Source organism: Colossoma macropomum, unplaced genomic scaffold, assembly GCF_904425465.1.
Source record: "Colossoma macropomum unplaced genomic scaffold, Colossoma_macropomum, whole genome shotgun sequence".
NCBI classification, from domain to species: Eukaryota; Metazoa; Chordata; class Actinopteri; order Characiformes; family Serrasalmidae; genus Colossoma; species Colossoma macropomum.
In genome coordinates, this window is record NW_023494805.1 from 43,119,768 (window position 1) to 43,147,124 (window position 27,357).

Below are 27,357 nucleotides of genomic sequence, written 5' to 3' on the forward strand. Positions count from 1 at the left end.
CGCGACTCTCTCTATACAGCTCTGTATCTACCTAGATACTACAGAGAAAACAATCCTGATTGGATGATTTTCTGTTGGGCAACGAATTAAAAGTATTACTGCAATACTTGCAGAGCTTAAACACAACAAGGATGACAGTTATGTTGAATAAAAATAAACACAAAATTACAAGCACATGTTTTCCCTTCCCAGGAATCATTCGGCCCTTTCTGAGCCCTAGGAGGCCCTGAGGGTCCCCCCTGGTATCTACACATGTTTCTGACGTTTGTGAAGCACTGCTCCGCGTTCAGCTCTGTTGACACTGCAGAGGTTTCTCATCATTAGCATTTCTTCTTTTGTCATTTCCTGTTCGTGCCTGTCCATCAGCGCTAATGACGACGACTCTCCAGCTCCAGCCATTTGGCTCTGATGGGAATTGTCCACTTCCTCACTCCTGACCTTTAGGTCGTCATACATGTGAATTTTTCCCAGGAATAGCATCAACTTCTGGAAATGTTCTCCTTTCACACCGACATTCACAGTTATTACAGAGTAATGGATCATTTAGGTCAAACGTTTGGGGTGTTTTTCATAATTTTTGAGCTCTAAAGCTTGAAATTGGTTTCTCAGACAAATATAAAATCCATACATTTCCAAAGTCAAAAGAAAAAAAAAGACTTTTAATGTTTCGGCTGACCAACCTGACTATATTTTGTGAATACAAAAGAAAAATTTAAATTTGATGCCAACAACACACTGAAAAAAGTTGAGACAGGAGCAAAATAAGAGTGAAAAGTTCCACAATAAGCAGGTAACAGGTGAGGGTATCATGACTGTGTATAAAAGGAGCACCTACCAAAAGCTCAGTCTTTACAGGCACAGATGGGTCCTGGCTCAACACTTTGTGCCAAACTTTGTGAGAGAACTGTCAAACAGTTTTAAAAAAACATTTTTAAACACAAAATTGCAAAGTATTTAGGTCTTTCACCATCTACCGTACATAATAGAGTGTAAAGACTCAGGGAATCTGGGAATCTCAGTCCATGTAGGTCAAGGCTGGAAACCACTGTTGAATGTGTGTGACCTTCGAGTTCTCAGACAGCATTACATGAGAAACTGTCATGCTGCTGTCTTAACTATAGCCACATGGGCTCGGGAGCACTTCAAAAAAAAAGTCACTTAACACAGTTGCTGCATCAAGAAATGCAACATGAAACTCTGTTACACAAGGAAAAAGCCATACATCAATTCTATGCAGAAACGCTGCCGAGTTCTCTGGGCCCAAGCTCATCTCAGGTCTGTAAGAAGTGTGTGCTGTGATCAGATCAGTCCATGGTTCAGCTTGTTTGTGGGGAAAAATGCATGTAGAGTTCTTCATGCTGGCAGGGACCAGCAGACTTTTATTAGTGAGGTTGTAAAAGCCAACATCTGTCATGGTGTGAGGGAGCATTAGTGTCCACTACATGGGTGAGTTGCATATGTGAGAAGCTACCATTGATGCAGAGGTGTATATTAGGATTTTAGAGAGACAAATGCTGCCATAAAGACAACATCTTTTCCCGGGAGGCCCATAGTTATTTCAGCAAAACAATGCCAGGCCTCGTTCTGCACATGCTACGACAGTGTGGTTTCGTAGACACAGAGTGCGTGAGCCTGATTGGCCTGCCTGCAGTCCAGATCTGACTCCTATTGAAAATGTATGGCACGTGAAGTATCATGAAGAGAATGATGACTGTTGAGCAGTTGAGGTCCTCTGTCAAACAAGAATGGGCAAAAATTCCACTTGCAAAACTGCAACAATTAGTATCCTCAGTTCCCCAATGATTAAAAAGTGCATTTATAAGGAAAGGTGATGTAACACAGAGGTAAACATGCCTCTGTCTCAATTTTTTTTGCGTGTGTCGCGGGAATCAGGTTCTAAATTTGTTTATATTTACAAAACACAATTAAGTTAAAACTTTAGAAAACCTTTCCTTGTAATTTTGTCTGTTAAATAAAGATTCAAGAGAATTGCAAATCATAGGTTCTTGTTTCAAAAGTGCCCCAACTTTTCCAGAAAAGGGGTCTGAATATCCAAAAACCCACAAATTTGAAACTGTCTTAATTTAGAGCTTTAGTGAAATTCAAAGTGTGAGAATATTGAGGCCCAACCATTATATCACACTAATGACTATGTGTTCCTCAATAAATGTTAATTAGTGGAATGTGAGTCCTCATTAATGTGTCTGAGCCAGTCAGGTGTGCTGTTGGTGGGGGGGGAGAAGGCCTGTATTTCTGATTGGGTTAAAGGCTCAGTCACACTTTCAGTGTTTGCCAGATCAGTTTTGCAAGCAAAATGACATTTTTACTGTTACTGTTTGTGACATCAGGAGACTCCACAGCTCCGTCTGTCGGCCACACGATGGCAGCATTCAGCCAAAAATTGAGTTTGCCAAAATTCTTTCAGTCAGTCATGATCTCAGAATGAAAACTCTGCCTTACAGACTGTCATCTCTTCTATATATTGCTCCAAAATCAAGACTAATAATGATTAGGGAGCACAGCTATTCCCTCTAATGTTGTTCTTTATAGTGCTCTAATGGAGAGAATAGTGATTAGGGAATCATTTCTGTTCTGTATAATAGTGCTTTGTATAGTGCTCCACTGTAGGGAATAGTGATGTGGTGGTTATAGCACAGTAGTAATGTGGTAGTAAACTGGATTGTGAATAGGGCATAGTTTTGGGCATGGAAGAAAACATAGTGCATTGTGCTCAACATAGTGCTCCAACGTAGAGAATAGTGATTAGGGGACCTTTTCTGTTCTTGATAATAGTGTTCTACATAGTGCTCCAATGTAGGGAATAGTGATTAGGGGACCTTTTCTGTTCTTGATAATAGTGTTCTACATAGTGCTCCAATGTAGGGAATAGTGATTAGAGTAGAAGTGCTCTTCACAGCATTCCAGTGTAGAAAATTGTAATTAGGGGACTATTTCTGTTGCCTATAATAGTGTTCTATGTTGTGCTCCCACAGTAGTGTATAGGGACACATTTCCAGACATAGAACAAAAAATAGTGCACTATATAGTGTATAAGGGAATAGTTTTGGACATAGAAAGAATAGTGTACTTTATTGTGTATAAGACATAAAGCAAAATATAGTGCGCTATGTAGTGTATAAGGGACGGTTTGGGAACGAAACAAAATATAGTGCGCTATGTAGCGTATAAGGGACGGTTTGGGAACAAAACAAAATATAGTGCGCTATGTAGCGTATAAGGGACGGTTTTGGGAACAAAACAAAATATAGTGCGCTATGTAGCGTATAAGGGACGGTTTGGGAACAAAACAAAATATAGTGCGCTATGTAGCGTATAAGGGACGGTTTGGGGAATGAAACAAAATATAGTGCGCTATGTAGCGTATAAGGGACGGTTTGGGAACAAAACAAAATATAGTGCGCTATGTAGTGTATAAGGGACGGTTTTGGGAATGAAACAAAATATAGTGCGCTATGTAGTGTATAAGGGACGGTTTTGGGAATGAAACAAAATATAGTGCGCTATGTAGCGTATAAGGGACGGTTTGGGAACAAAACAAAATATAGTGCGCTATGTAGTGTATAAGGGACGGTTTTGGGAATGAAACAAAATATAGTGCGCTATGTAGCGTATAAGGGACGGTTTTGGGAATGAAACAAAATATAGTGCGCTATGTAGCGTATAAGGGACGGTTTTGGGAATGAAACAAAATATAGTGCGCTATGTAGCGTATAAGGGACGGTTTTGGGAATGAAACAAAATATAGTGCGCTATGTAGCGTATAAGGGACGGTTTGGGAACAAAACAAAATATAGTGCGCTATGTAGCGTATAAGGGACGGTTTGGGAACAAAACAAAATATAGTGCGCTATGTAGCGTATAAGGGACGGTTTGGGAACAAAACAAAATATAGTGCGCTATGTAGCGTATAAGGGACGGTTTGGGAACAAAACAAAATATAGTGCGCTATGTAGCGTATAAGGGACGGTTTGGGAACAAAACAAAATATAGTGCGCTATGTAGCGTATAAGGGACGGTTTGGGAACAAAACAAAATATAGTGCGCTATGTAGCGTATAAGGGACGGTTTGGGAACAAAACAAAATATAGTGCGCTATGTAGCGTATAAGGGACGGTTTGGGAACAAAACAAAATATAGTGCGCTATGTAGTGTATAAGGGACGGTTTGGGAACAAAACAAAATATAGTGCGCTATGTAGCGTATAAGGGACGTTTTTGGGAACGAAACAAAATATAGTGCGCTATGTAGTGTATAAGGTCATAGCTTCGGACATAGTACAAATAATGGTGCGCTATGTAGTGTATAGAGACATAGCCCAAAAATAGGGTTCACTATGTAGTGTATAGGGACATAATTCAAGACATAACCAAAAAATAGAGTTCACTATTTAGTGTATTGGGACATAATTCAAGACATTGCTCAAAAAAGAGTGCACTATGTAGTGTATAGGGACATAATTCAAGACATAACCAAAAAATAGAGTTCACTATTTAGTGTATTGGGACATAATTCAAGACATTGCTCAAAAAAGAGTGCACTATGTAGTGTATAGGGACGTAATTCCAGACATAGCCGAAATAAGAGGACACTATGTAGTGTATAGGGACATAGCCCAAAATAGAGTGCACTATGAAGTGTACAAGTACATAGTTTTGGACATATAATAAAAAATTAGTGCACTATGTAGTGTATAAGGGCATACTTTCAGACACGGAATAAAAAGTGTGCACTATGTGGTGTATAAGGGGATCATTTTGAACACAGCGCATTCTGTTTGTCTGTAATTACGCTTCCTGGCTTGCTAAACAAATGAAGCCCCACGCGGAAGACCACACAAGGCCTTACATCATAATATTCCTCATGTCAGCACCCTCTTCCCTGATAACGGCCTCAAATCGGCCTCTCCGTCCCAGCGGAACTGGGCTCTAAACAACAAACTGAGCCGAAAATGAATACATCGCATAGTTTTGATGCTACAAATCTGTACAGCAGCAGCAGCCAGGGGGGGATCAGCCGCTCGGAGTGTGAGTGAAAAGCCAGTGATAGTTTTAGTAGATGTCGAGGAGACACGCTTGAAGACATAGGCAGTAAGATAACGTGAGAAAGGGGAAGGAGGGAGAGAGAGAGAGAGAGAGAGAGAGGGAGAGAGGGAGAGAGAGAGAGAGAGAGAGAGGGAGAGAGGGAGAGAGATGTTTATTTAAGTTTTTGGTCTCCGTCTCAGACAGAGTGCAGACTACAGAGGATAATGAGAAACAGATCTTTGGGGGTGGGTGGGGGGGAGGAGTGAAGGAGAGGAATGGGGGATAGAAAATGGAGAAAATGGAGGGGGGAGGGGCAGAGAGCGCAAAGTATGGAGGGAAGAGAGAAGATGACAGGAGGGCGGCCTGTCATCGCCATCAGAGTTCAGTCTTGTTCCTGTCAACAGGACGCATCAGAGTGTCCGCAGCGTTTTTATACGACACGCTGTAAACGTTGCCCAGGCTGTGTCCCAAATCAAGCACTCCCATAGTGTACTAGCCAACTACACAGTAGTGGAATATGCATGCTCCTCTTTGTCCACTTTATCAGCTCCGCTGACCGTATAGTTTCACTTTGTAGTTCTACAGTTACAGACTGTAGTCCATCTGTTTCTCTGATACTTTGTTACCCTGTTCTTCAGTGGTCTGGACCCCCATGGACCCCCACAGAGCAGGTACTGTTTGGGTGGTGGATCATTCTCAGCACTGCAGTGACGCTGACGTGGTGGTGGTGTGTTAATGTGTGTTGCGCTGGTCTGAGTGGATCAGACACAGCAGTGCTGCTGGAGTTTTTAAACACCTCAGTGTCGCTGCTGGACTGAGAATAGTTCACCAACCAAAAATATCCAGCCAACAGCGTCCTGTGACCACTGATGAAGGACTAGAGGATGACCAACACAAACTGTGCAGCAGCAGATGAGCTATCGTCTCTGACTTTACATCTACAAGGTGGACTGACAAGGTAGGAGTGTCTAATAGAGTGGACAGTGAGTGGACACAGTGTTTAAAAACTCCAGCAGCACTGCTGTGTCTGATATACAAATGCACATAATATATATATATATATGTGTGTGTGTGTGTGTGTGTGTGTGTGTGTGTGTGTGTGTGTGTGTGTGTGTGTATATATGCCTATAAGTGATCCGTCAACACAAATAAGAAACAAACAGCAGTTGGCGATTGTTTTTATAGACGTTGTTGGCACATGTGAAACAGCTGCCACGTCACAATTTGTCATTTCCGTAGAGCACAAACAAAAAACCCTTTGAGACGGCACTATTTATTGTTGATCTTAGTATTTTTGTTTATTGTTGGATGCCTGGTGACAGAGCCTGTCTACTCTCTACAGTCTGGCTTAATGTTATAACCATTTATGAACATTTTGATATAGACATTGTTATTGATCTGTGCACCACTAACTCAGGGCATACTGTTTCCCAGCTTGCTCAGCTCAGAACGCACTGGCTGGTGATACGTGTGTTACTTGTAAACTTGAGGAACGTGGACCTTGAACGACTCATGAACTGCTCATGAATCCGTGTTTACCATTTCCTTCACATGTTTATGACTTTACGAGGACCGCCTGAGCGCGCCATGCACTACAAAAACCCAGTCACCCGATAGCAATGTGTGTAATGTATAGAATTTAAGAGTTTAGTGTAAGAATATAATGTATAGTACTTAGTGTAAGAATACAGGGTATAGACTAAAAATATAGAGTATAGAGTAATAATATAGTGTATAGTGTTTAGTGTAAGAATATAGTGTATAGTGTTTAGTTTAAGAATATAGTGTATAGTGTTTAGTGTAATAATATTGTGTATAGTATAGTGTAATAATATAGTGTAGTGTTTAATGTAATAATATAGTGTATAGTGTTTAGTGTAAGAATATAGTGTATAGTGTTTAGTATAAGAATATAGTGTATAGTGTTTAGTGTAATAATATTGTGTATAGTATAGTGTAATAATATAGTGTATAGTGTTTAGTGTGAGAATATAGTGTATATTGTTTAGTGTAGCAGTATAGTGTAAAGTGTATAGTATAAGAATATAGTGTATAGTGTTTAGTGTGAGAATATAGTGTATAGTGTTTAGTGTAAGAATATAGTGTATAGTGTTTAGTGTGAGAATATAGTGTATAGTGTTTAGTATAAGAATATAGTGTATAGTGTTTAGTATAAGAATATAGTGTATAGTGTTTAGTGTAGCAGCATAGTGTATAGTGTTTAGTATAAGAATATAGTGTATAGTGTTTAGTATAAGAATATAGTGTATAGTGTTTAGTGTGAGAATATAGTGTATAGTGTTTAGTGTAGCAGCATAGTGTATAGTGTTTAGTATAAGAATATAGTGTATAGTGTTTAGTATAAGAATATAGTGTATAGTGTTTAGTGTGAGAATATAGTGTATAGTGTTTAGTATAAGAATATAGTGTATAGTGTTTAGTGTGAGAATATAGTGTATAGTGTTTAGTATAAGAATATAGTGTATAGTGTTTAGTGTGAGAATATAGTGTATAGTGTTTAGTATAAGAATATAGTGTATAGTGTTTAGTGTGAGAATATAGTGTATAGTGTTTAGTATAAGAATATAGTGTATAGTGTTTAGTGTGAGAATATAGTGTATAGTGTTTAGTGTGAGAATATAGTGTATAGTGTTTAGTGTAGCAGTATAGTGTACAGTGTTTAGTGTAGCAGTATAGTGTAAAGTGTATAGTGTAAGAATATAGTGCAGAATGTATAGTGTTAGACTATTGTGCATAGTGAAAGAATATAGTGTATAGTATATAGTGTAAGAATGTAGTGTGAAAATGTAACGTGTAGCATACGACAACAGTACACAGGGAAAAGTGTAAGAACGTAGTGCGCGGCGGAATCGATACACAGGGCCACGCTCGGGGCGGGACGGGTTACTCTTTCCAGGCCGAAGCTTCTCTCGCTGGTCCCCGTCCAGGGAATTCTCCGTCGGACGGGGGGAGGAACGTGCTTCTGCCTTGATGAATGTACGCTGGAGAGCTTCTCGCGGTTATCATGAAGTTATAACTCACCCACATAAGATGTGGTTTCACTGAAAGCCAATGAAAGCCCTGAGCAGAGTGGGCAAAGGAAACTGGGAAAGGAAGGAGGGGTTGGGGGGATAGGGGTGGAGTTTTTGGGAGTCTGTTGATTGACAGATGAAGTGACCAATAGGGGATGGAGTGAAGGAGCCGAGAGGGAGCTGGAGGAATCCACCCAAAGGCAATTAAGGGTAAAGAACGAGAGGAGGGGGCAGAAAGAAGTTTGATAAAAGTTTTTTTGCAGCCAGTGAGTGTGAGAGTGAGCATGATATTAGTGCAGGAGTGTGCGAGTGAGCGAGTGAGCGAGCGAGTGAGTGAGTGAGGAGTCCCACACTGGAGCTGGAGCTACACGAGCCCTTTTGGAGCGATGGTAGCTCGCGAGGACAAGTTTTGAGAGCGCGAGGAAGGAGAGAAAGACGCTGAACGGATGATAAAGGATGAAGAGATGAGAGTCGTGGGAATGTGAGAGTGGACACACGGAGTCGTGGAGGGAGGAGAAGCTGGACCTTCGCGTGTTTTTTTTTTCTTCCTCCAAAAAGTTTTCTCTCTCTCTCTCTCTCTCTCTCTCTCTCTCGCTCTCTCTCTCTCTGTGCTGAGGATGGGGGCAGCCCCGGGCTCCGGCTGGGAGGAGGGAGAGTTTGAGTTTAAGCTGGTGTTCGAGGAGGATCCGCAGGAGGCCGCGGGCGCAGGTGAGCGGGTGGCCGGGGGTCAGTGCGCTCTGAGCGGCTGAGGACAGCGGGCACAGCCGCGGCGCTGGAGCTCCACAGAACTGATGCTGATAAACTGTGTGTATGAGTTAGCTTAGCTGAATCTTCATGTGCTCTTAGCTGGAAGTGTGTGTGTGTGTGTGTGTGTGAGAGAGAGAGAGAGAGAGAGAGAGAGAGACAGTGTGAGAGAATGCTTGTGTGTGTATTTTAGGTCTTTGTGGGGACCAACTGTTTCCAAGATGTTCATTTTGGGGACATGTGTCAGGTCCCCATGAGGGAAAATGGTCATTTATTTACACATCAGGCTATACATTTACATTTTTCTGATTCCTCACGTGTGTGTGCTGAGTGTGTGTGTGTGTGTGTGGGGCATCAATTTAGGTCAAAATATGTATTTAGCTACTTGTGGGGACCCAGCCCTCCCAGGACGGTTCATTTTGGGGACATCTGACTGATCCCCATTATTCACTTTTTGAATAATTTGTATTTACGAATTACATTATTTTTTGTAGTCATTAGTTTTTTTGCCAGCACCAAATCCAAATGTCCATAAAACTGTACATTTTGGAATGACTGGCGGGTCATTGTGAGGAATGTATTTCACATTTTAATAATCTGAGGCCCAGATTTGACTTAATTTCCAACATTTTATGTTTTATGACCATGTCTTGTTTCTGCGAGCTCTGATTATATTTTACACTGATTGGTGTGGCTCAGAAAAATACAAATTTAATTTAAAAACTAAAGATTGCGAAGCAGCATCCATGAAAGACGGTAAACGGGAGACCCTGGGAGGAGAGTGAGGGACGTATTGGCTGTATACTTTCACGTTTTGCCTACTTTTTTAAACTTTTCACTAATCTTACACATATATAGCTTATTTAAATTGCTACAGCCTTAAAAATATTCAGACAAAAGCAGTTTCTTGAAGGTATATGTGCAAGATTATTCTAATAGAAAGCTACCACTCAACAGCTTCACATAAAAATGTATATTTAAATTAGTGTAAAGAAAGAAGTTTTAATGAAATTAATATCCAGAATATTATTTGAAAAGTGGTGATTAAATCTCAATCCAGAAATTACTATAGATAAACAATCATTACAATGCTTTATTTATCATGTAATAACTTTGTTTAATAGTATAAAAGTGAAATACTATATTATAGTATTAAAATAGGACATCTTTAAATACCTTACAGGTGAATTGGTTATAGTATTTAATATATATATATTAGTATGCTAGTGTAGTACAACTACACTGTTATTAAGCTATAATTGAATAAAAGAACAGAAATTATTAATATGACAAACATTTCCAAACTTTTGAACTGTAGTATGTATATACAGTTCATATACAATTTATATACTGTTTAGTTTATATATTTTAGCTTAGTTTGTATAGTTTATATATAGTTTTGTGGGGGGACAGGACGTGAAGTAAAGCCCGGGAGCTGATCTTTGGGTCGCTGAGGTGAAGGTCAGGGTTTGTGATAGTGCTAGCAGGATGTAGCTACAGTAATACAGTAATGGACGGAAATGCCCCGTAAAGAGAGGAATACACGCTGGTGAGTGTGTGAGAGAGGAGGGTAGAGCACAATGTGGTTTTAATCAGCTGTGCGTGTGAGTAGCGTTAACAGTTGCCATCTGGACTGAACCCTCAGACTCTGTTTACCGAGCATGCACACATACACCTCCCTCCGTTCCCCTCGTTCTCTGCCCTCTTTCCTCTCTGCATGGCACACGCCCATCCTCTCCTCTCCTCTCCTCTCCGCACTGGCACACTCCAGCTTTCCATCCAAACACACTCGGTTACACACAGCATCCCTCCGCCGCATCCCAACACACATACCTCCACCTCACGTCCGAATAGTCTGTTTGCTATAGAGGCGACTGACACAGAATGTCTGGGCAAATAACAAAAAACTGTGAATAATATGTTGTTGTGCTGATTTTTTTTCATTTAAAACAGTGTTTAAAGGTTAAAACAAGTATAGCAGCATATATTGGTCCGCTGGCTTGGTCAGGTGGCACCCCGCTGAGTGTTTGCCACTGCTGGTCCCCCCTCGGACCACCCAGATTACTGTCCTGCACACAAGGACACACAACTAGTTTTTAATCTCCTCAAACAGATTTTAAATGCACACAGAGAAAAAAAAAATTAGAGAAAAAAATAATGACTAGGCCTGATATAATAAAATAAATTTATAGAAAATGTTGCTGACTCTGTGCTGGATTAAAATTATTTACTAAACTAATTTATAAAGTATAACTAAAGAAAAGAAAGAAGGAAAAATCAGTAAATTGGACTGTGAGTGGAAAATGAGCAATTAGAAGTGGAATTTTGTCTAATACTCTGCTTAAACACTGATGGGCCGCCCGGAAAACGCTGAGCAAAAGGCCAGTGGACCAACAGCTTTGCTATCAGCAGGCCAAAAGTGGCCCACTATCCTCTTGCTATCAGGGAATAATGTATATAATAATTATAAGGGGTTGAATTTAGATTTCGGAGGTGGGGTGACTGTATATATATGAAAATATATATATAAATATGTTGTGCTGATTTCTTTTATTTGAAACAGTTTTGAAAGGTTAAAAATAAGTATAAAACACTAATATTTGTATATAATATAATAAGAGGTTAAATTTTGTTCAACAATGTGGGAACAATATTATTCATTTTAATTGGTAAGTGGTATTATATGGAGTATTCAGCTCTGACACCATGAAAAAGTTTCTGTCTTAACGACTGTTTTGGCATCAAGTTTAAACATTATATCTTCTGATTATTTTTTGACAAAGATGAAAGTCAGATTTACTAATGTTTTACTCCATTTTAGCGTTAAAAAGTGGCTGTCCCAATTTACTAAATGGCCACAGTCGTCCTTTAACGCCCGTTATAGGATCAGAGGGGTGGTCACTGCTCTCTCGCTCTTTTGCCTCATCACATATGCGTTATGTCAAACCGCAAAAACACAACAAATCACTAAATAAGTGGAATAAAAGCCCCTCAGCTTGCACCCTGCCACTGCATTCAAAGGGCGTTCTCCGTACAGGATGTGTTAACATGGAATTTGAAAACACTTTTGTACACAACTGACCGTACATGTCACACACCCTTCATTTCTTTTGTCATTTATTTTTTTTATGTACTTATTTATGACTTTAATAAAGATGACCTTCTTTACCGTCCAGCCCCTGACACACACCTGAGCTCCACACACACCAGCCAGATGATAGGTATCTCCTCCCCCTCTCCGTCAGCTGGACAGCGGGCAGGGATGCACTCTCCTCCACCCAGACGGGCGCTGGTGAGGGAGTTCAGCGGGACGTACGAGAGCCTGCCGGCGCGCTCCGTTCAGGTGAGATCAAACATGGTTACCGGTTTGCACCTCATACAGCTCATCAGGTGGTTATTAAACTGGAATTCCACTGGTTTTTCACATTTTTTATGTAATTTCATCTTTGCAGTGTAATCAGAGAGATTCAGAGTGGTTTGGTGTGAGATGGTTCAGATGTCTTTACAGTGGTGCTGATAGGAACCAGGGGTCGCCATGACTACAACACAAATATAGACATTTTATTTACTATCCAGAACCACCAGTGAACCTACACGAGTCTTCTGAGTTTATATGGAATGTTGATGATGGAAAATAGTGGAAAATCTGGAATAATAAGTTTTCTTTGGGGACTATTTTGCCTCACAGCGCCCTGCATGTATCCCTCCACCATGAATGGAGTTTAAGTTCTCCAAACTATCATAAAACAGTGTCTCAGTCATCAGGCAGTGAATTCATAACCATTTCATGTAATAAATTCTTTGAGGGAGCTTTTAGAGGTGGACGTCTGGTTCCTATCACCACCATGGAGAATGTAGCGTTTCACACCAAACCACTCTGAATTTCTCCGTTTACGTCTTATTTAATTATGTGGAACTTTGACAAATTGGTGGAGTTCCCCTTTAAGCTCTTCAGGAGTTTGGTCAGTTGTGTTAGAGCAGTGGTTCATTGTCCTGGAGTCCACCTGTCCTGCATGTTCTAGTGCCTGTTCTGCTCAACCTGATGCAGCTAATCAGCTCATTAAATGAGGAGCCCAGTGAGTCCTTATCATAAATGTAATCAATCAGTCGAGACGTGTTTGATGTCTGACGTTTCACTTCTTTAGTTTTAGCACTGGTGCAATGAGGCTAATAATAATAAGTAATGGAATCTTATACCCCGACAATTAGCATGGTGCTAACTGCATGTGTAAATCATCTGATACTCACCTCAAACCATGAGGAGCTGTTCAGAATCTCTAATAGTCTTGATTATGCAGTTTCTGACACTGTGTGACTCGCTGTTATCTATAAACATGGACTAAAATATGTTGCTTATTATCATAGACAGAACAAAATCAGTTCTGAATGAAGGAGCGTTTCTCTTGGTCCTGTCATCCTGAAATTTTGACACAGATTAAATGACAGCTGGTATTTTCAGATTATGTAAAAAAATTTAAAAATGGCAAAAATGGAGATTCAGCGTTTGGCAATATCTAAAAACAGCAGCAGCCAATTTGAAGCCTGAATTTTGTCTGTACTTTTACCATAACCCTTTAATGTCCTCATCAAGAAAAAAAGCAATGGATATTTTTGTATTTTTTAATTTGTTTGGGGCAATAACAATAAACAATTTTTTTTTCTTTTTTTTTTGACTCCACAGTTTTTAAAATATTCACGTCTACCAAACGGTCGAGATGGCACTTGGTGGCATATATAATGACTCAAAATGGTTAAGCAGAACATTAAAAGATTAAACACATATTTTGTCTAAATTATTATTACATGATAATAAAAGCATGTTATCTGTAATGTACATGCAGACGTTTGTGGTCAAATTCCATGTTGTTGTTGATTTTCTGAGTGTAAATAAGTCACATATCCTTCATAGCAACACACTTCTGCACACTTTAATACACAATCACTGTTTATTTACTGAATTTGACATATTGGGGAAAAATAAAACATAAAACGAGGCCTGTGCAAAAATGTTATTTATCCTAATATGTTTAACTCAGTATGTTCTGTTTATTGAGCAAATAAACAGAAATTGAATTTGCTTATATTTAAACTTAGATTTAACTACACGGTACACTCCTGTGTCTCTAGTCTGTTCTGTATTTATTGTCTATTGTCTGTTTACTGTTCACTTATTTTGTCCGTCATCCTTCCAGTACATGAGCACTAGTATTAGTGTTTATGCACCAGATTAAAATGCCATATTTAGGTGTGTCCCTGTAGAGGATGAGTTAACTTAGTTACACTTACAACTACTAGTACATCGTATTATTCACAGTATTGTGAAAACTCTCAGGCTGTCTGAGAAAAAGAAGCTGTTTATCCATTGTGATTGTTCTGAATGTCTGTTAGAGCTTCTAAATGTCCTGGAGGAAATCCAGTATTTACAGTTACCATCCAATACCTGCTTTATCTAATCAGTCCTTCATTACGTTAAATCAGGAGCTGCTGAGGGAACTGAACAAATCTACGTGAAGGCTGGAGAGCAGCGAGAGTCAGAAACCAAACCTATTCTAACCTAAATATTCATAACATAACTATATGCAACTGCATATACATATATATATATATATGTATATATATATATATATATATATATATATCTCAATATAGGAAGGGACACCAGGACGAAATGTCACTTCACTTCCAGCAGTGGCAAATTTCACATCTAGGTCAGCTCTTTTCCTGTCCTGTTGCTCCACAGCTGAATCAGATTAGTAGGTAAAAATAAAATAATCCTCCTTTACAGTAAAATAAAGCTCTGCTGATCGTTCAACACAGTTTAACAATAAATGGTCTTAAACTCTGGAGTTAATGTAGAACTGCTGATTCACCCTTTAACCCTGAAGATCAGCGCAGACTGCTGGTCACCATAGCAACACAGACAACAATCTCGCCTAGCTAGTAGCTAACGAAACGGCAAAGAGAGAGATTTAAGATGAACATCGATAATTTAGAGACAAATTGACCTAATTGCGTTTATAATCACTCCAGCTGGTTTCCTGATACGTTTAATCTGCAATGAAAAACTGACAAACACTAAAAAGTCGTGAAGCTGAAGTCGCTTCTCATTCGCCAGCTTCTTGTTTGAATCTTCCCGTTCCACCTTAAATGGTGCAGCAGTTACATTCTGGCACCTCAGGCACCATTTAAGGTGGAACGGGAAAATTCAAACAAGAAGCTGGGGAATGAGAAGCGACTTCAGCCTCGTAAAAAGTCGAACATTGAGAGACATTTTACAAGAAACTGATCTACTTTTGTGGAAAAGTTTCCTGCTGGAGATGCGAGAAAAGCAGCTATAGCTGAGCTAAAGATTAAAGCAGAGCAAAGTGAGTCTGAGTTTTCATTTATATTATATTTTTAGTCTATTCTAGTTCATCAGCACACACTGAGACATATTTACAGCCAAGATGGTACAATGGACATAAAATGTTGTGGCTCCCAAAGTGGATTGATGTTTATTTGCTCTTCTTAACATCGACCAGTTCCCACCAAAACCACCACAGTGTACCTCGTATTTCGACTGTATATACATTAAATTATAAGCTAGTGTTATTGATGCTCCAGTCTGCTCTCACTCAGGCTTCTCCCTCTTTCTGTCTCTCTCAGGTGTCCGAGTCTAGAGTACTGGAGTGTCCGAGCATTCAGATCACCACTATTTCCCCGGAGGATGACTCCGGCCCCCCGGGGGGCAGTTATTGGGACACTGGTGGGGGCTGGGACCGTGAGCGTCTCTATCTGCCCCTGCTCGACCCTTTCTGCTATCGGGACGGTGGGATGGGTGCGGGGTCACTCAGCCCAAGCCCCGCCTCTAGCCCCTCCTCCCGTGGCTGGTTGAGCCCTGCATCCAGCTGTGATTCGCTGCTGGTGGAGGAGGAGGAGCTTAATGAAGCCACCGCCCACTTCTGCCTCTCGCCCTCCTCCCGGCCCACCTCCCCCGGGGGCAAAAAGAGGAGGAACTCTCCCCTGGCCTCCCCCAGCACCTCCCGCAGGGGCAGTTACTCAGAGGAAAACCCCACCCTCCTGGAGGTGGGGGAGAACGCCGGTCAGTCTCAGGGTCCGGCCGGCAGCTGTGAGCTCAGCATCCCCCAGAAGGCCAGGAAGACGTCTCTAGAGCAGGTGAGCTGGGGGTGTAATGCATCGATCTAAAGGTTGTAAGAAGTTTTAATCAACTGTGATAGGATTTAATAAAGTACGCCCTCATTTTTGGCCACAGGAAACATTTTGGGCTACTTTTAAGTGAAAAAATCGAATATTCGTATTCCGCTTCTGTATACAGTTTCCAGTTCAGAACTGTCCCAAATCAGATTGATCGATTTCACTAACCCTATAAGGCTGATTCAGGCTATTTCTGTCACTTTTATCTGCGATAATAATTAGGGGTTTGACCTAAACTGCGATAAAAACATCCTTCGTCTCGTGCCAGGATTTCCGAACAGCAGCTTGTTGAGCTCTCATAACACATATAAATCACAAAACTATTACTCTACATAAAGTTAGGCCGAGCTGTAGACCATGATCTTTATTGTTTTTCTCTATAGTGTTTTAAATGGTTGGTGATTCAATAAAACACAGAAAGTTTCCCCCATTTTTTTCTTATTTACCCCCCAAAATAATAACCAAGGTTTGAATCGAACCGTGGATCTGGAGAATCATTACATTTGATATGTACAGAATGTGACGTAACAAAGCTGTGTCACAGAATGTAGTTATGTTATAATTGAAGTTTGGGGGGAGGAGCATGGCTGAAACCCCTCCTTCTTCCAATCTAACGCCCTATAAATTAACATCCTCTCCTTCTGGTCCCGTGACGAAGTGTTCAATCCCCACCGCCACCCCATCTCATCCCTGTTCCTCAGTCCTACATCAGTCCTACTACAGCTATGAGGGGGTCCAGCCTTCTAGCTACAGAAAGAAACCGCCCAGAACTCCAGCCCAAGTTCTCAGAGTTCTCCCCCTCCCTCAATCAGTCTTCCCTCATACTACCACCACCATGTTGAAGCCTTTCTGAACGAGAAAACAAAGGTAACAGACTGGAACCAGGCGCTTTATTGTTAAACCAGGGGTGTCAAACTCAACCACTGAAGGGGCCGTATTGAAAAATCTCGTCAGATCTGTGGCCAGAGAAAAAATGTTTTTATTTCATTTTTAATTAACGTTGTGCTGTAACCCAAACTGGCCGTTGTTTGTTCAAAATGTGCAAAAACTTCAGCAGTAAAATACACTTGACCTTGAAGTATTACATGAATACTTGAAATTCTCAAATTATGTCCCCAGGAGCTCAGTCTGTTAAACCTACCTGCCATCCTTTCTTTGCTGTACGTTCATTAAGACTCGGGCTCAGTTTCTGAGCTGCTGAGCTGACATTGAGTGTTTATGTTGTTTGATCTGCAGCTGAAATGCAGTTAGTAGGTTTCGTGAAAAGACTGGTGTGGAATTGTGTGGAACTGTGTAGAATTGAGGTGTAACCGCTGTCCCAGTTGTTGGGGTAGGAGAAATAGAGCGCACATTACATTGCAGTGCATGCTGGGGACTGTAGTGCAGCGCACTGTGAAACTAAATATTAACAGAAAATTAAAATACTGTTGCGGGCCGGGTGGGGTTGTGTCAGGCCCGCGGGCCTAGTGCTTGACACATGGTCTCTAAACCAAACAGAACTTACTAATTCTATCACTTAAATGTCTGCCGTGTGCGTATTTTATACAGTGATAGGAAACACAGTGGCTCACAAAAAGCTCCGCTTCTTCATGCTGAAATTGCTAAAACGATGTTGCTGCTGCAAACGGGGACATGCATGAAGTTTAAATTCTGGCACCATCTACTGCGTGCTTTTTGCTCTGACACATCTGAAGCAACTAATCAAGTAATCACTGCGGATGTGCCGATACAGAAACTGTGGAATCTGATATTTTTCATCAGATAAATTTTGTGCATCTTTTACCCAGATTTTTGTGGATTCCACCCACTGGCAGGTCTCCTCCTATTATATAATGCTATCAAACTGGGGGGTGAAGACTGTCTCATGCTTCTTATAAGACACATACATCTCTACTATATCTTTTCAAACTGCTGATGACGTAACGTCATTGGAGCTCAACACGCTTGGAGGAGAACTTGAACTGCTAATTCTGTTGCATTGGCTAACAGATGCATCAACATGATGGGGAGAGGGAGGACAATTCCACCCACCCATAGAGAGAAGACAGTTATTGGACTCCCACTTACGGATGGCTAGGGCAACACTGGGCATGGAACACACAATCAGAGCCAACACATAGGCTGCTGAACCGCTAAGGATCCCACATAAACTTTCCTAAACTGTACAAATTGGGAGTTAAGAGAAATATAACTTTCGTAGAGGGTTACAAAGAGTGCAGTGGGGTAAGATAGCCTTATACTCATCTTCATAGCTTTATAGATTAGTAGCTTAATATAACGGTCCATTAAAATAAAAATAGGTTTCTGGGACTGCTGGAAATTCAAATTCTGATTCTTTCCAAGCTAAAACTGTAGAGCCTTTGAAGAGCAAGGATAAAGATGTTACCTATGATGTTGAGCTCTTGTGTGATTGGTCATTTTTGGGCATGTTGATTAGTATAAATGAACTTTCTTATATTGGTGTTGACGCAGGTTTCCTCCAGGGATGTGGATTCGGAGCAGTCTACAGGGCCCCTCTCAGAGCCGGTGCAGCTGAGGCGGGACCCCCCATCTGTGGGCATGGACTACCTGTCGGTACCCCCTGCCCTGGGCTGGGGCAGAACCCGAGCCAGTGCACACAGCCCCATCTTCAGGTCAGAAACACACCGTACATCCTTACTGTCTTATTATTTTACATTTACATGTATTGATTTAGCAGATGCTCTTATTCAGAATGTGGAATTTAAAAGGGGTGTAACGATACAATCAGTCCACGATTCGATTTTATTCCTGATACAGGGTTCATAAATTGGTATTCTCACAGAAAACATGTCACAGTTATTACACAATTGCCAGATGGCAGTTATTTGAGCTGACTGCAGTTATAGAGATGAGCGATATTATGATATTTTATTGTTATCACGATACATTTTATTATCGTCATACACAATAAGTGTTTATGAGCAAAGTGACTGAGTGTGTTGTGTGCTGGACGATACTGCGAAAATGAAATATCATGAAATCTTTAAGAGGTTTTCACTGTACACGACACTATGTCACAATATTTATTTTTTCTGACATCTGATAAGTTGGAACACACAAAGTAGTGCAACATTAAAAGATTCTATCAAAAACTATGAGTTGAACATTTTACATGCAATGCTACACTACATCCAATTAAACACAGCTACTGATGCTCTCTTTTTAATCAAATCAGCAGTTGGGAGGTGTTTTGTACTGACGACATCTATGATACACCCAGAGGAGCATTTTTTCATGTTACGTTTTGTGATGCAATTTATCGCGATAAAGATAAATATCGTCATGTTGCACGGCTCTTCGTGCAAATTTGTTTTTGACCTGCAACTGTCAAGTTGCATGGAAATTTTGTTGCAGGCAGCTCACAACATGCAAGTTGCATGACAGTTTCACTGTGTAAATCCAGCCTGTGTCTTGAACAGGAAGTTGAGCCGTGTCTGACGTAAGGCAGGGCCATGTTTTTAGTGAGGTGATGTAGAAGTCTGCTGGATCTGATGGTGGAAGTGCTGTGATGGGAGAATTTAAGTCAAGGATCACTTTGCTTCAGTGCTTCAAAGCCCTGGAGGACAGACAGACAGCAAGAAGGTCTAAGGCTGGTCCAACACTACACGATTTTTTGCCCAGTTTTAACCTCGATTTGCCCCTCGTGACAAGTTTTCACAATCGGGAGTGATTCTCCAGGTCGGGAGCTCGATCAGAAGCGACTGACGGTGCGGATGATCTGTAGTGTGAGAGGAGAAATGAGTAAATCTTTAGCCCCCCGATCAGATCGAAATCTGGAGGGATCAGAGACCCTCAGATATGATCAAACATGTAATATTTACGACTCAAAACGTTCACGAGTCCTGCAGTGAGAGACGGTCGGAGATGAGCTCATTTAGGGATTCAAACAGCCAATCAGAGAGCTGGAAGAGCGGAGAAACAGTTGAAGAGCCATGCATGAACACTGCCTGAACAGTGGAGCACACGGGCAAATAAAGCTACGTTCACATTACAAGCCTCGTTGCTCAAATCTGATTCTTTGCTCTAATCCGATCTCTCTGACTCGATGGTTCACACTCGTTCAGGTAAGTGATTCAAATCTGTCATTAATGTGATGAACCGGCGTCCTGAAATGACCCTCATGAGCTCATCCTACTCAGTAACGTCACGTGAATGAATCACGTTCATCATCAGCACAAACTAACGAGCAGAACGAGCTTCGCTGAGAAGATCATTAACTCTGATCAGCTCTCAGCTTCATTATTAGAGTGAGACGAAGGAGAAAAAGGTGAGATGAGCTGCTTTTCCACCGTTTACAGGCTTTAACTTCTGTTTGGCGCTGCTGCCATGGTAACGCTGAATGATGGCGCAGCGCAGTGGAGAAAAAGCACATGAATTCTGATCTGAGCGCCACATTAAGGTCGTATGATCACGAATCGGATACGTATCCGATCTAGGACCACATATGAAAGTGGCTCAGGTTGGATTTGAAAAGATCTGATTTGTTTGTCCTCACAGCTCTGAAAACATCAAACCACGTCACGTTAGGTCACGTAAAAGTCACGTAAAAAAATCTTTGTGCCACCTCAGCCTGGTAATGTGAACGTAGCCTAAGAGCCGATATCATGTTTATGATGGTGATCCAGACGTCACGTCTCTCTCTTTATAGCTTAGATCTGGGAGTTTGAGTTCTTATTCGCAGCACAAACTCATTGTGTGTGTTATTCTCTCTCAAGACAAGAAACTCTGTGACAAACTAAGTTTGTGCTGCTCTCCGTTTTAGAAATCTGTTAAGATTTTAAAAGATGTGTAGTGAAGGCTCAGTCCAAGCTGATGGAGAGGTCCAGAGCTGGAGAGTGCGCTACAGGCAGGTAAACTCTGCCCTGTTTCAGGTCACGGTAGCCCTCCGGAAAGAGCAATCAGAGAGGCAGAGCGATGTTTTCTGTAAGATCTGGGACGTGACTGGATGAGTCAAGTACAGCTGGGTGTCATCTGTGCAGCGGTGGAAAGGATACCCACGTAAAGTTTTGTATAAAGGGAGAACAGTATTGGACCAAGAAGTGACCCCTGAGGAACTCCGGTAGCGAGGTTCCGGGGCGCTGAAGAACAGCCTTTCCAGAGCAGAGCTGCAGATGCTCGAGTGTTGAAATAAGCATCTGGTGGTTCGCAGTGTTGAAAGGCATCCGCGGGTCACGGAGGATAAGGACTGTGATCATAGAGTTCTCCCTGTCTTTGTGGAGAGCGTCTCTGACTGACAGGAAGGCGTTCTCTGTTGCGCGTCCAGGCCTGTATCCGGACTGGTTTGCGTCCAGTAGGAGGTTGTTCCCCTCGAGATGAGAAGATAGTTGTGCCAGTGCAGCCTGTGGTTTAGAGCGGAAATCAAAGGAGTGATACAGGCCTGGTCTGTAGTTTGTTGGATCAAAGTTATTCTGATACTGATTTTAGGGGGCTTAAATTTCTGATAGCCCATAATATCGACTAACGTTATATACGGCTGTATATAGTCGTGGTTCCATCTGCACCAAAAATTGTTAAAACACTCTTTAAAAAGATGGCTTTTCAGGGGTTCTTCAGCTTGATGGTTCTATATAGCACCAAAAAGCATTCTTCTGTTGTTAAAATGCGCTTTAAAAAGATGGTTCTTCAGCGGTTCTTTAGATTGATGGTTCTATATAGCACCAAAAAGGGCTACAATGCTCTTTAAAAAGAGGATTCCTTAAGGGTAAAGAAAATAGTTCTACTTAGAACCATGAATACCCAAAGAACCCTTTGCATGATTCAAGGGTTCTTTGCATCCTGAAATGGTTCTTCAGATTGATGGAGAATGTGGCGTAGATGGTTCTATAAAGAACCTTTATAAAAAGGGTTCTATATAGCACCAAAAAGTCTTCCCTTCTTGTCACAAGCCAAAAAACCCTATATAGAACCCTTTTTGCTAAGAGTGAAGCTTGACATCGTAACCCTTTTTGTGCTATAAAGAACCCTTTTCAAAAAGGGTCCATATATGAAACATCCTCCATCAATCTGAAGGACAATTTCACCATGCAGAGAACCACTTAAACATGCAAATGGTTTTGTGAGTGTTCCTGGTTCTGTATAGAACCATTGTCTTTATGAAAGAACTCTTGAACAGCTGTATTTTTTAAGAGTAGTTGTGGTTCTGCTGAAGACTTGTTCTATCAGTTCTTCACAAAATATCTAAACTGAACTAGGGTTAGTTCCTCGTCAGGATCGGTCAGGTGTGCTAGTTGGAGAAGACAACTGTAGGAGGCCAAAATGATCCTGTCTGTGTTTCACCCACTAAGGCTCCATTCACACCTGGTCTCTTCCTGTGTCCACTATCTGGATTGTATCCTGATAAGATTTTAGCCACATGCATACTGTATATATAATACACATAATACACACTGTGCAATATATCATAACTGCTACTGTAATGACTCTCACTGCACACTTTACACTGTAATATTGATGCAACTCAGAGTCAGTTATGTCTATAATCATTGTGCTTTTAGACCTCATACCACTCAGTGCCTGCTGCCATGTAAATACAACAAAGTCTGTCTTATATGTCATGTAAATTTGCAAATAGATATACTTTTATTTTATTTCTCTTGTACTTTAACTTCTGTCTAGATTTATTTCTATTTTCTATTTTTCTGCATAGTTTATGTAAGTTTGTGTGCAATTGTATGTGTTGCTACTAAAACACTGCAATTTCCCTTCGGGATCAATAAAGTTTCTGGTTAGTCAGACTGAAATCCGATTGCTGTGTGGGACAGAATATGCAAATCAGCTCGTTACACAGCAACCAATTACTAATTGTTTATTAAGTCGTCTGCAGTGTGTTTTGTACAGTTGTGTCTGTCCATTTTGATATTAAGCATTTTGTTTTGTCCCCAACCAAGAGTGTCCTTCATGATCATCTTCCTCACAGCCCGGATCACAAGCCCAGTGACGCACTGCATTGGGAGGAGTTTCAGTTGTACTGGGAGGGGTTGTGGTTGTACTGGGAGGGGTTTTGGTTGTACTGAGAGGGGTTTTGGTTGTACTGGGAGGGGTTGTGGTTGTACTGGGAGGGGTTTTGGTTGTACTGAAAGGGGTTTTGGTTGTACTGGGAGGAGTTTTGGTTCTACTGGGAGGAGTTTTGGTTGTGTGGGAAGGACTTTTGGTTGTACTGGGAGTGGTTTTGGTTGTACTGGGAGGGGTTTTGGTTGTATGGGAAGGACTTTTGGTTGTACTGGGAGGGGTTTTGGTTGTATGGGAAGGACTTTTGGTTGTACTGGGAGGGGTTTTGGTTGTACTGGTAGGAGTTTTGGTTGTACTGGCAGGGGTTGTGCTTGTACTAGGAGGAGTTTAGGTTGTACTAGGAGGGGTTTCGGTTGTACTGAGAGGGGTTTAGGTTGTACTGGGAGGGGTTTCGCTTGTACTAGGAAGGGTTTTGGTTGCATTGGGCTCTCGAGTGGCGCAACCATCATTGCTCCTATCCTCAGGTAGACCATGAGTTCAGTCCCCAGTGATGCTATGGTCATCCATGGCCAGGAGTCCAAATAAGCACAAAAATAATAAATTGCAGTTTTTGAAAATTGCGCTCTTTAAATTGTGATTTCAGTGTAAAGATGATCAATTGTTCAGCTCTTATGCAAACATACAAACACAAACAGTATGCAGCTGAAACATGTGTCAGCCATTGTAAGTGGGGCTGTTAACCCCTGCGCTCCTGCGCTCCTGTGTTATTCTGTCTCAGGTCTAATGCGCTGCCACCACTGGACTGGCCCCTGCCGTGCCAGTTTGACCAGTATGAGCTGCGGATCGAGGTGCAGCCACGGCCTCATCACCGCGCCCACTACGAAACGGAGGGAAGTCGAGGGGCCGTGAAGGCATCGCCGGGAGGACATCCTGTAGTGAAGGTCAGACTGCTCAGCTCTATCTTAGATACATAGATGAATAAATGAAAACTGTATTAATCCAGATGGAAACTGTGGAGTTAATAGCAACAATGGAACTGTACAAATCATACACATACAGCTGTATGCAAACGTTTAAGCACACTGACCGGAAAAAAGTAAACACGTTAACACGTTAGGCCTTAATTGACTCGTTATGGCTGGTGAGGCACATCAAAAATTGTCAATAGGAGTAATCAGCTGATGATAATTCCAGAGTCAGAGAATAAATTCTCTGACTCTTCGAATCCCTGTGCCAACACTCAACAACCAGGGGCTCCTCTAAGCAACTGGCTGAGGTTCTTGATGCTAATTTGTACTTACATTATAAGGGAAGGCTGTAAAAAGATATCAGAACAATTTCCATTGTAATTTTCATGTAATTAAGACATGGCAGGTGAGGGGAAGTGTGGAACTGACAGCAAGATCTGGAAATCTTTCAGATAGAGCTGCTCATTTTCTTTCGTTTTCATATCAGTGAGCTAAAACGTTTCGAGCAGGGCTGAGATACAGAACCAAATCTTACTGGTTAGGTTTAACATTTCCATTCTTGCATTTCCATTCTAGCATTTCTATTGGTCCAATCATCATGAAGTTGTCACAAGTTGTGACTTTTATTTTTGGACAGCGACATTATACACACACACACACACACACACCGATCAGGCATAACATTAGTTCTGTTCTTCAGTGGTCAGGACCCCCATGGACCCTCACAGAGCAGGTACTATTTGGGTGGTGGATCATTCTCAGCACTGCAGTAACACTGACGTGGTGGTGGTGTGTTAGTGTGTGTTGTGCTGGTATGAGTGGATCAGACACAGCAGTGCTGCTGGAGGTCCTGCTCTGTGAGGGTCCTGTTAATAGCTGATTCTTGCTGTTTTCTCCTGCAGCTGGTGGGATACACAGAGCGGCAGCCCCTCTCTTTACAGGTGTTTGTGGGAACGGCTGACGACAGATCAATTCGGCCTCATCCGTTCTATCAGATACACAGGTACCACCATCATCTCCTCTCTGAACTCATCTGTTCAAATTCTCAAAATACTGCTTAGTGCAAGATTAATAAAATTATACTTTGTGTGGAAATTTTCTTTTTGTCAGCGTAAGTTTTTATTTATTGGTTGAATTTGAAAGCGAGACAAGTAGAAACAGAAGGAGCTGACTGTCGTCTGAAAGTGTAGAAAAGTGTTCAGAAAGTGTGTCTGTGTTCTTGAGTTTCTTTCACCAATGCGACTCGTACTACAATCAAAATATTATAAGCGATATCAGCAACAACAGACTTGACATAAAAGGATGTTGTAAGTGGGATGATGAGTGATGAACTGCAGTGTGTAATGTGTCCGTTTCTCAGGGTGACGGGGAAGATGGTGGGCACGGCGAGTCAGGAGAGCATGCAGGCCGGCACCAAACTGCTGGACATCCCCTTAAACCCGGAGAACAACATGACTGCACTGTGAGGAACATCCAGACGCTCAATTGAAGACGTTTCTGAAAAAATCACATTTTTCTCTTTATCCCAAACAAGAGGGGATCAACCATTCTGACATACTGTTAGATAGATAGACAGACAGACAGACAGACAGACAGATAGACAGACAGATAGACAGATAGATAGATAGACAAATAGACAGATAGATAGACAAATAGACAGACAGACAGACAGATAGATAGATAGATAGATAGATAGATAGATAAACAGAGACAGACAGACAGATAGGAAGATAGATAGATAGACAGGCAGACAGATAGATAGATAGATAGACAGACAGATTGATAGATAGATAGATAGACAGACAGACAGACAAGCAGGCAGACAGAAAGATAGATAGATAGACAGATAGATAGATAGATAGATAGACAGACAGGCAGGCAGACAGAAAGATAGACAGACAGACAGATTGATAGATAGATAGACAGACAGACAGACAGGCAGGTAGACAGAAAGATAGACAGATAGATAGACAGACAGACAGATTGATAGATAGATAGATAGACAGACAGACAGACAGACAGATTGATAGATAGATAGACAGACAGGCAGGTAGACAGAAAGATAGACAGACAGACAGGCAGATTGATAGATAGATAGATAGATAGACAGACAGGCAGACAGAAAGATAAACAGACAGACAGATTGATAGATAGATAGACAGACAGGCAGGCAGGCAGGCAGACAGAAAGATAGACAGATAGATAGACAGACAGGCAGGTACATAGGACTTGCATTGCAGTGTTACAGTAGCAGTGTTACAGTATTACTCAAGAGCATGTAAACGCGTTGATCAGATTACTGACAAAATCTGATTTTCTGCAGTTATCGGTTATCAGTTATTATTATGGAGGTATGCACACCAGCGCCGACACAGCATGCTAACGCGCAGCGGCGCTCCGCGACTCCGAGCACTGTTCAGTTTCTCAGATAAATACTTTTTCATTTTTACCTTTATTTTCAATGTGTTTGATTTTAAACTGAAGAAAAGCATTAAAAAATGCTGTCCCACGTTTTTATGTCACTACCGAAACAGAGTTTTAGTCTGTAGGCAGGGCCTTATTTTAGCCACGCCCCTGCATTTTAGAGCAGGAAGTGAGGCTGCATCCCTGTCCCTCATGGCCACATGGTGAGCAGTTAGATCCCATTGTTTTGAAGTAAATGAGTCCCAAAGTCTGAAAATCAGTGTGGAACATTAAGAATCGTCTTATTTTCTGCAGTTCAGCACTTTTTAGTGTTTTAATGTAGAATATGATGATTTTCTGTGTGAACAGCTGTTCAAAGCTGTGTTTGCTGAGTTTCTGAGCTCAAAATGAGCTAAAATTGTCACTGAAACAGTCACTACTGACACATTTAGTAAAGTTTGGTAGAGTTATGATTGTTTTGGTAGTGAGAAAATGGAATGTTTAATCATTAGTTTTAATAAAATAAACATAATCAAGGTTTAGAGTCACTCAGAGCAAAAGGGTTTTAGTCTAAAGTCTAAGATCAGTTAAAAGTCCTAAATGTGAACCAGTGATCTGTTTCAGTCACAGCCTCAGTTTTCATGCGGTCGGGAGGCTGAAGTGCAGAGAGTACCGGATGCATGTGGAAGTGTGTGTAATTATCTCCTGTGTGTGTGTGTGTGTGTGTGTGTGTGTGTGTGTGTGTGTGTGTGTGTAATTATCTCTCTCCTCTCAGTATTGACTGTGCAGGGATCCTGAAGCTGAGGAACTCTGACATTGAGCTCAGGAAAGGAGAGACGGACGTCGGGAGGAAGAACACGCGCGTGCGTTTGGTTTTCCGCACGCATCTCCCTCTGGCCCCGCCCATCGCCCCTCCTGGGCGGGTTTTAGCGCTGCAGGTGGCCTCTCTGCCCATAGAGTGCTGTGAGTACAGCCAATCAGCACACTTCACCTTGCTGTAGTTGT

At 41.4% G+C, this 27,357-nt stretch overlaps 1 protein-coding gene across 1 annotated transcript in view; it reads left to right on the forward strand.

Annotated features, from left to right (window-relative positions):
• Window positions 1-8,617: 8,617 nt before the first annotated feature.
• The window catches only part of nfatc4 (nuclear factor of activated T cells 4), a 28,136-nt gene continuing 9,396 nt past the window's right edge, over window positions 8,618-27,357 (forward strand). The window contains exons 1-8 of the mRNA XM_036597440.1: window positions 8,618-8,782; window positions 11,995-12,161; window positions 15,464-15,973; window positions 18,485-18,645; window positions 23,760-23,922; window positions 24,852-24,952; window positions 25,310-25,411; window positions 27,128-27,315. Coding sequence (XP_036453333.1) covers window positions 8,692-8,782; window positions 11,995-12,161; window positions 15,464-15,973; window positions 18,485-18,645; window positions 23,760-23,922; window positions 24,852-24,952; window positions 25,310-25,411; window positions 27,128-27,315 — 1,483 coding nt within the window. The 5' untranslated portion in view covers window positions 8,618-8,691. The remainder of the gene's footprint in view (window positions 8,783-11,994; window positions 12,162-15,463; window positions 15,974-18,484; window positions 18,646-23,759; window positions 23,923-24,851; window positions 24,953-25,309; window positions 25,412-27,127; window positions 27,316-27,357) is intronic.